Consider the following 9813-nt stretch of genomic DNA (forward strand, 5'->3'; position numbering starts at 1 on the left):
TGTATAGAATTAATTCACAGGGAGAATCACTGCAGTGCCAATCATCATTTATTGTACAATATATTGTAATAGAAAGTTTCAGAGGGCGAGACACAGGACCACCTTGATTTTTGGGCCTCTGCAGAGGTTGGAGTTTTGTCAGGTCAGTCTTCTCAGGTCTTCTCATACACTCACACTCTCTCCCTGGTCAGCTCTGCAACTAGCTATATGGCTATTTCCCAGCTTCCTGTAATTGTTGTCTTGACGTCCATTGGGCCCCCACCCTGGTTTCACTTCTCTATTTTGGGAACCCCCTACAACCTGTACTGAAAAACATGAAGCCTGATGCCCAATGTTCTTGCAAAGAGCAGAGAGTTCATCTCTGACCATACTTCATATTTAACTTAACTAACATTGGCCTATCAACTATGCTAATAACTATTAACTGTATTAAGTTTGCTTTTACCACTACAACTTCAACTTCTTTCACTTCTTTCAGTTAAAACTGAGAACATAACTTGACTTTACAGGTGAAAAATTACTCAATAACAGATTTGTTTGGCCACACAGGAGCAGTGATGCAAGCTGTATACACAATATAGATATACAGTAAGATCACGTTATAAACATGTGGTGGCAAACATGCTAGTAGCCTGCTGCTCATCTATACACCGAGTAGGCAATGTGCAACATTAACATTCACTTGGAGTCATATTTCAGTGTAATTCCAATATTTATGCTCATTTTAGTCCAATTTTTGTTTGGTCAGAAGAAATGCACTTTTAAAAACAGTTTGTTTCGACCAGATATCCATGTTTGATTTGCATGTGCCTTTCTATCCTGTGCGGTATGTAAGAGCTGAAATGTGTGAACAAAACCTGCAGCAGTTACCAACACATCTACACACTGGAAACAAAAAGGTGTTTATAGTGTTTTGTTTGGATGAAATTCAAAGCTGGATGTACGTGTGTCGGAGACAGGACATGTCAGCCTACCTTCAACTTCCTCTTTTCTCGTTTCCTCCTCTGTGCTTTCTGGTTCCTTTTGGATGCCTCTAATACTGATGATGGCCCTCAGCTCCGGAAGGGTGGGGAACGAGGTGGGCTTCAGCAACATTACAGCACGTAGGAAACTGGCAGCATCGATGGCATGGAGAAAACAGGTAGAGGGCAGACGGGAGCATGGCCTGTTGTCCACTTGGAGGAAAAGGAGGGAGCTAGGAATGAGAGAGAGAAGGGAGATTTGTTGGGTTTTTCTCAATAATAATAATAATGTCTAGACCATACTATGTCAAGTGTCCTGAGATGACCTTTGTTGTGATTTGGTACTACAGAAATAAAATTGAACTAGAAATAGAATTGAACTGAATTTTTGAGTCCAGTTTCAAGAAGTATGTTCACCTGAATAAATTTTTGATTGAAATCTGAAATTTTAAAAAGTAATAACCTATTTTGATATTAACTATTTTATCAAACAAACTAAAAAGTTAAAGGAAACATGATTCTGAGAATACTTATTTCAAAAATAGTTGCACATCAATATTTGTATCAGTATCCCTGGACTCGGTTCAGGCTGGTTTACTGTGCTCAGTGGAGTTCCTCAAAGTTCTGTGTGTGTGGCCAAGTCTAATTTTGCCTTTGCATGAATGATTTAATGTAGGTGTAAATTCATATGGATCTGAAATACAGCTTTTCCAGATGATACATTTTTTGTATACAGCCACAGGAATAATCTACAAGAGGAATTTAAGGATGAATCTGATATGTCTGGCAGAATTTGAACCATAATAAATTCTACAGTAATTGAGTACATTGTTATTTGTCTCCATTCTTAGCCTATTTGTAGCCAGTTTTAGTATTTTTATCTGTATTTAGTATTATCTGTTACCTAATTTTGTTTTATCTGAAACTTTTGATGCTGCAATCATAGTCAGGCTTCCCCCAGCATGGACTGTTCACCTCCCTACCCTCTGGCCGGAGGTTCAGAAGTGTGAAATGCAGGACCACTAGACTGAAAAACTCTTTCTTTCCCTCTGCCATCAGACTCCTAAACAGTTGAAGAGTATATTACCAGGAAATACGTCATGTACTGTCGACCTGTACTGTTTACATTCTCAGTTTGCACATGCATAATTGCACATTGACTGTTGACTGCTGCACATGCTGCTCCCATGCAGCATACATTATCTGTTATATTCTTATATATTTTTATTAGATTGCTGCATTTGCTGCTTAAAGTGCCTTAGATTTTGTGTTACTTATTTATCTACTTTATATTTCATTTGTATTTTGTGGCATTCATGTGGACGACAAAGTAAGAATTTCATTGTACAGGGAAACACGTTTCCTAACTGTGCATATGACAAATAAACACTTTGACCTTGACCCTGGCAAAATGTGCTTTACCCAGTTTAAATATAGGTTAAATAAAGTAGAGCCAAAGACACTGTATTTGACACACCTAATCATAATGCTAGTAACATTTTCTCAGTACCCACCCATTTGCCTCCCCTGGCACTGCCTGAGCCTGAAGGTCGATGAGCTGCTGATCATCAAAGTCAAACAAGTTCCTGTTGGTGGCAAGGGGGGCAGAGCCTCTCAGTTTGAGTGGTGACCGGAGGAGGACACTGAGCGCCCAGAGCAAGGAGCTGTTGGAGAAGGTGCCACGTTGTTGTGGGATTTTGGCATGAAGGACCAGAAAGCCTGCAGACCACTTATGGCTCTGGTGTGTGAAGCAGTCACTGCCGTCCCATCCACAGGGGGCGCTGTCACATCCATGCTCACAGTGGGAGTTGGCATAGTGATCACGGCAGTACTGGATGTGGCCCGGACTGAGAGCCATGATGGGGTGAGTTGAAAGGATATAAAAGAAAGAGTATTATTTTACAAAATAATCTTGACTGAAGGTTTACTTGTTAACTTTCTGTCCCCTAGAGCATTCAACAAAGAATGAGTGATGTAGAAATTTACTGTCAAACTGCTAAGAATAAGCGATGTGGTGCATCAGATTTCAGCATCATTATTATTGTTACTGCCATTAGGTGACTGTATGGACAGCTCTATGCTGCTCATTTTATGTACAGCCAGCAATCAACCACAAAAACTCATGTTTTAATAGTATCTTTTACATTGTTTATCGTTTTAATTGTTTAAATTGCTTATTGCATTTTTTAAAAGATATTATTGTTTCCTGTACCAGAGAAAACCTTTTAGTATTTAAATTGTCCTCTGCATCAGTGTACTAATAATACTGAACTTTACTCATTGTCTCTCACATATAAAACATGCTTAAATTTAAAGTGATCTATATGAAAAAAGATTCAAATACAAGCATTGATACAAATAAGAGGACAATGAAAAATTGTGCATAAACCACCACACAACAATTAAAAAGAATAACCATAATTGGTACAAATAAGTCAATAAAAACCCAATATGTTCACAACATTCACTAATAAGATTTTTTGCTATTTTTCTAGTCTTGACATCCTGTGGAGATGACAACAAAGGTGTTTTACTTGCAGTGGCCCCTGTCCTTTACGCAGTCGAAGCCGTCTCTAAGACACTTGAGATCCAAACACTCTCTGTCACATGACCCATCTCCGAATTTGTTCTTACACACTCTGCTGACTTGACACTCGCTCCAGGGATCATCAGGTACAGCTATGGGCACAAACACAAACTGGTGCATAAAAGGTGCCATTTGTGCACAACAGTTCACACAAACTGTGGCCCTTCTAAACAGTCGTAGACCAGTCAAGCAGTTTTCAGTGTTTTATCTCAGGACCAGCTCACCCACATATTCAAGCCTCTCATTGTTTCAGAGGATTAGCAACTATTCATAACAATGCAGGTCAAGCCATGAAAGGTGGGTCCCTATATAGACCACTAAAAGGAACAGGAAATGGGGCCGACATAAACAGGATGTTTCCAGGAGAAGTGAATAGCAACAGGAAATGGAGTGGGCTGGGACTCGCTGAAGGTCGAAGGTCGTTGCTGTGGCAATGAGGAATGTGATGGAGTTGGACAATGGGCTTGGCAGGTGTGTGCATGACCATAAAATTACAGCAGAGAAAAAACCCCCACATGGACAAAAGGGCTGAGATTTGACATATTAAGTGTTGTACACTTTTGGTTCACTTGATCAGCATAGGAGGTTTTCCTGGTGCAGGAACAAGAGAGGAAATATAAATAATAAAGTAATGTCAATAATGAAAAGAAGATGTTAACAAAAATGAAATAAAAAAGAATTCAGTCTGTCTTCACCATTAACCTTTGTTAATGATAAAGACAGACTAAAATCTTTGTAACAGTGACAAAAAACAAATATGTCTATTCCAATTTGCTATTTCAAAATACTTTTGGAGAGAAGTTTATTTATTTATTTCATCTAAAACAATTGTAAATCATATTATTCAGTAAAAATACAGGTCTTGAAGACAGGGCAAATCACATATTTTAAAAAACATGAGTTAAATTTACCTTAAAAAGTCCTTAAAATGATCATTATTAAATAAATGTAGTTCAGAAACTGGACACTGCTTTTTCAAAACAACCATAAAAGTAAACTTTTCTTTCTAGAGCCACTGGGTGTGATTTGGACGCACACTGAACAGGTGGCATGTTTCGTGTCTGATTAACAGAAAGACAAGTCTGTTGGGAACAGAGCAGCTAACTCACCTCGACATGACCAGCTCAATCCCAGCAGAACAAACGTCCTCAGAATTAGCATGTCCAGGCCGTTCAGGTCACCAGCTGAAGGTCTTTTCTCCTATCTGCTCGGATGGATCAGCAGTCCAGACCAGCTTTTAGGTAAACCTGCCTCTGATCTGCAGAATCTCAGCTGTTATTTACAGCGTTCAGCACGGTTGTAAATCTGTAGCTCTGTGGTGTAGCGGCAGCCCTGTTGTTATCTGCTGTTAATGAACCGTTATCTGTGAGCAAAGTCGCCCAATTCCATCACCGTCACTGCCACCAACACGTTCTGCTACCACCACCCCACTCACTTTGTTCACTTGCTTTTTTTTTTTTTCAGGGGCCCTGCGGATATGTGGACAACTTCCTGTCTCTGTGTGGAGAAAAATAGGAGGGCGATAACTGTATGTGATTGTGTTTGTCTCTGTGTGTATGTGTAGTTCTTACTGTCTCCACTTGAAAAAAAAAAAAAACCAAACTGCGAACTGTTATTTCAGTGTGTAAAATGAGCGTGGTTTGAATGTGACCTTTTCCAACAAGTGTAGAAACACACACTCACACACAAACATCTCTTTTGCCCAAAAAACTTGACTGTCAACACTCGGCCTCTGATAAGAATCTGTAAAGTGCTTCTGATATTTCTTCTTATTTAATTAACAGAAGAAAATAGAACATTTGGGGCCCAATAGCCCTTTGGTAAGCACAGAGGGAAATAAATAAAATCAATGTCTTTGTCTTGCAGTTTGAATTGCCACGAGTCCTTTCAGACACTTACTTTGACCTTTCACATTACATACAACAGTAAATTAACAAATAAATATGTTTCAACTTTTTTTTTACATTTAACATGGTTTTTGGATGTAGTGCTTCAATAATTCCACATAAGTGAAACAACTGTTCATCTTCATAAAAACTTCATGAACTTGAAATAGTGTGAGCCTGGAAGATGTAACCACGGTCTTACCAGGATATAATCTTCATTCAGTAAAGTCTTTTCACAACATGTACTGTATATGACCAACTAACTATGTTTCTACTGGTTACTCACTTTCCCTGGTTGTGGCCCTGAAGCTTCTCTTTCCATGCAGTATTCCTCCCAAAGCTCATTAAACAGGTTTCCTCTCACACTGAAAGAACAACCTTGATTCTTTTTAGGGTCACACAAACCCAAATCCATTCTTTTAAAGACGGCACAAAAAACTTGCCGAGAGAGTGGTGGTGTCTTCTTCTCTAAGCAGTGGCTGTAGTAGTGCCTGTACACTTCGGACATGTTTGAGAAGACCGGCTCCAGATACAGTTTAGAGATGGACGTCCCACAACAGTAAGAGGGCACTTTAGGCAATCTCTCCAGGAACTCCTTCAGGACTATATGCTCTGAGGCTTTACGAGACTTCCTTTGTGTTGTCTTCTTAGTGTTTTCCTCTGAGTTGTCCTCTTGGGATGCATTTTGGGCCCAGTTAAGCACTGACCACTCTCCAATCCCCAAAGTGGAGAGAAACATCCTTTTACAAACTTGTTTTCTTTCACCACTGGCTATCAAATGATACCGCATCGAGACAGACCTTCTTGACTGAGTCCATGGTGCTCGGGTTCTTTCCACCAAGTCGCAGTCAACTAGTCCAGCCACATAGATCTTTCTCTCAGCCCAGTTCATGCATTGCCAGAAGCTAGCAAACAGGTCGCTCCTTGTTTCTTCACTGAAGTCTGCACAGAAGCGGTTGGAGGCCCTTTTACAAGCACTGGATGCACATCTCTGTCCCATGGTCCTCTGACCTTTAATTATGGTTACACCATCTTTCTTACGTTTGCTGATGTATGGTTTTCCCTCCATTCTAAGTTGCTTCTGTCGATTTTGCTTCCATGTTAGAGGCTTGGCGACTCTGGGTTTCTTTCTGGCCAGCCCCTCTGGTTCTGGTGCCCTGTTTTTGACTTTATCATTGGCATCCACACATTCTGCAGAAAGAGAGAAATGTCATTAACATTACAGCCCATCTCATTTTCTGTGACCAAGATACTGTACACACTGAGAAAAACATTTTACTGTTGAAAAATCGACTTGTCAGTGACACTGTGTCTAGATTACCTCAAAGGAGTGAACAAGCAAGTGTTATGTATTGGCTAATCTAATATCAGCTGAACTGAACAACTGAACAGGTTTACTTATCTAACTCTAACATACTTGATGCACTGCTGTGATACACTCAAAGATACAGCACATAACTTTTCCAAATATTTCTGTCATAGAAATAAGCTGCAAATCTTGTCTTAATGTGGAGAGGTGTTGTCGAAGCCTGCTGTGACCCAGACTCAGTGAACAGCACTGGCAGCTGTGCAGGGATATTAGATACTAAAAGGTTTTGAGCAGGATTGACCTCTCTGAGCAATCAGAGATTTTTTATTATTTCTGCTTGTTTGGTCAGTTTTGTTGCATTCTCATTTCTTGTAATTTCGTAATGACAAATATCTGAAGAGCTGACCAGAGCATGTCTGAGCGTAGCAGATTGTAGTAGAGCACAGTGGAGGTGGAGGAGGGAGCGCTGGGTGGAGCAGAGTGGATTGATTTGGACTTTCATGCTATGATACCTTAAGTTACATATTGTAACTTTAAGTGTTGCAGCAAAAACTCTGGACTTGTGCTAATGTGTGAACTTAGCAGAACAAAGATGCACGTTCTGACACTTTCATTATTACATTAGGCTGCTACTAAATGGGGCAGTACTTTTATCTTTCCATCCCTGGTACAATTTCTAAGAGCCTGAGAAGACATCTCTCATTGTCTGCTTTGTCCAACCAGTAGTGATAAAGCTAAAAGAATTTAATGAATTTATAATGAAAGGAAACAGAATAAGTCCAGAAAATCATCACATTTGTGCTTGATACACTACAATTTAATTCATTATCAAAATTGTTGTGTTGGTCAGCTAATTAATTGCTTGCTTAAGTTTAAAGAGTAGCTGAAATGATACTAAAGTTACTCACCCTGGCTGACTTCCACAGTGTTAACGATTTCAGAAGCAGCAGGATTCTGTTGCGGGCACTGAGGGGCAGCCTGCCTCTTTTCTAATTTGTTTTCATTTGACTTGCTCCTCTTTCTCGCTCCTTTCTGTGCCCAGCTGAGCACAGACCACTCTCCAATCCCCAGAGTGGACAGGAACATGTTTTTACACACTTGCTTCCTTTTGCCATCCACCATCAAATGATAACGGAGCGAAACTGATCTTCTTGACCGGGATCCCACTGCTCGAGATCTTTCTACTGGGTCACGGTCAACTTGCTCTACCACATAAAGTTTCCTCTGAGCCCAGTTCATGTGCTGCCAGAATTCATTGAACACTTTGTTCCTGGTTTCTTCACTGATTTCACTGCAAAGCCGGTTTGATGCCTTTCTGCAGGCATGTGAGGTACACCTGGGTCCCATGGCTCTCAGCTGCTTTGTCACTATCTCGCCGTCTCTTTTGCGTTTGCTCACGTATGCTTTTCCCTCCATTCTCAGCTGTTTCTGCTTGTTTTGCTTCCACTTTGATGGATCTGTGACTTTGGCTTTGGGTGTTTTTCTGGCAGCCCCTGTTTTGTCCAAATTAATGTGCCCATTTTTAGCAGCTGTATTAAGAAGTGCTGTAAAACAACCCCAAACAAACATACACCTGGATTAATTATGCAAAAATTAAAGCAGTGCTTTATTATTTTTAAAGCATTCAATTTCCATACACTATCTTCATTTCACGTTTTTATGTACAAATGTACCCTTAGAAAATAAAAGACATGATGAGAAATATAGTATGGGTGTCACTGCAAGAAATCTGGATTTTGAAGTAAATATGTGTGGAAACAGTACTCCGATAATAACATGAATTTGCCAATTTAGATCTGAATAAAGTAAAATACAAACTTACCAAATGATGGCAAACATATACAGTGAGGAACAGAAGTATTTGAACACCCTGCTATTTTGCAAGTTCTCTCATGGAGGGGTCTGAAATTCACATTGTAGGTGCATTCCCACTCTGAGAGACAGAATTAAAAAAAAAAAATTAGGAAATCACATTGTATGATTTTTAAAGAATTTATTTGTCTTGCACTGCAGAACATAAGTATTTGAACACCTGAGAAACAGCAAGAATTCCGGCTCTCAAAGACCTGTTACTGTGCCTTGAAAAAGTCCACCTCTACTCCACTCATTAATCTAAATTAGTAGCACCTGTCTGAGCTCTTTAAAGACACCTGTCCACCCCACAGTCAGTCAGACGCCAACTACTACCATGGGCAAGACCAAAGAGCTGTCAAAAGACACCAGAGACAAAACTGTGGACCTCCACAAGGCTGGAAAGGGCTACGGGGCAATTGCCAAGCAGCTTGGTGAAAACAGATCAACTGTTGGAGCAATTGTTAGAAAATGGAAGAGGCTAAAGACGACTGTCAATCTCCCTCGGACTGGGGCGCCATGCAAGATCTCACCTCGTGGGGTATCACTGATGATAAGAAAGGTGAGGAATCAGCCCAGAACTACAAGGGAGGAGCTGGTCAATGACATGAAGAGAGCTGGGACCACAGTTTCAAAGGTCACTGTCGGTAGAACACTACGCCGTCATGGTTTCAAATCATGCATTGCACAGAAGGTTCCCCTGCTCAAGTCATCACATGTCCAGGCCCGTCTGAAGTTTGCCAAAGACCATCTAGATGATCCAGAGGAGGCATGGGAGAAAGTCATGTGGTCAGATGAGACCAAAGTAGAACTTTTTGGTCTAAACTTCACTCGTCGTGTTTGGAGGAAAAAGAAGGATGAGATGCATCCCAAGAACACCAACCCTACTGTGAAGCATGGGGGTGGAAACATCATGCTGTGGGGGTGCTTTTCTGCGAAGGGGACAGGACGTCTGCACTGTATTAAGGAGAGGATGAATGGGGCCATTTATGGTGAGATTTTGAGCAACAACCTCCTTCCCTCAGTCAGAGCATTGAAGATGGGTCGTGGCTCATGACAACGACTCAAAGCACACAGCCAGGATAACCAAGGAGTGGCTCCGTAAGAAGCATATCAAGGTTCTGGAGTGGCCTAACCAGTCTTCAGACCTCAATCCAATAGAACATCTTTGGAGGGAGCTTAAACTCCACGTTGCTCAGCGACAGCCCCAAAACCTGA

The 9813-nt window shown here is 40.7% G+C and overlaps 2 protein-coding genes across 7 annotated transcripts in view; both read right to left on the reverse strand.

Moving 5' to 3' along the window:
• notchl (notch receptor, like) overlaps positions 1-4743 on the reverse strand; it is a 14892-nt gene extending 10149 nt beyond the window's left edge. For 2 of the 3 annotated variants that reach the window (XM_020609677.1, XM_020609678.1), the window contains exons 1-4: positions 4659-4738; positions 3497-3641; positions 2477-2809; positions 975-1195 (exon numbers count right to left, since the gene is read on the reverse strand). In XM_020609677.1, coding sequence (XP_020465333.1) covers positions 975-1195; positions 2477-2809; positions 3497-3641; positions 4659-4710 — 751 coding nt within the window. In that variant the 5' untranslated portion in view covers positions 4711-4738. Of the gene's footprint in view, positions 1-974; positions 1196-2476; positions 2810-3496; positions 3642-4658 lie in introns of all 3 variants that reach the window. The other variant, XM_020609679.1, reaches the window with a different exon arrangement.
• A 238-nt stretch (positions 4744-4981) lies between these two features.
• The window catches only part of LOC109965575 (uncharacterized), an 8090-nt gene continuing 3258 nt past the window's right edge, over positions 4982-9813 (reverse strand). For all 4 annotated transcript variants that reach the window (XM_020609685.1, XM_020609684.1, XM_020609683.1 and 1 more), the window contains 3 exons: positions 7653-8288; positions 5722-6626; positions 4982-5046 (listed from right to left, as the gene is read on the reverse strand). In XM_020609685.1, coding sequence (XP_020465341.1) covers positions 4990-5046; positions 5722-6626; positions 7653-8288 — 1598 coding nt within the window. In that variant the 3' untranslated portion in view covers positions 4982-4989. The remainder of the gene's footprint in view (positions 5047-5721; positions 6627-7652; positions 8289-9813) is intronic.

This window comes from Monopterus albus, unplaced genomic scaffold, assembly GCF_001952655.1.
Source record: "Monopterus albus unplaced genomic scaffold, M_albus_1.0 scaffold101.1, whole genome shotgun sequence".
NCBI classification, from domain to species: Eukaryota; Metazoa; Chordata; class Actinopteri; order Synbranchiformes; family Synbranchidae; genus Monopterus; species Monopterus albus.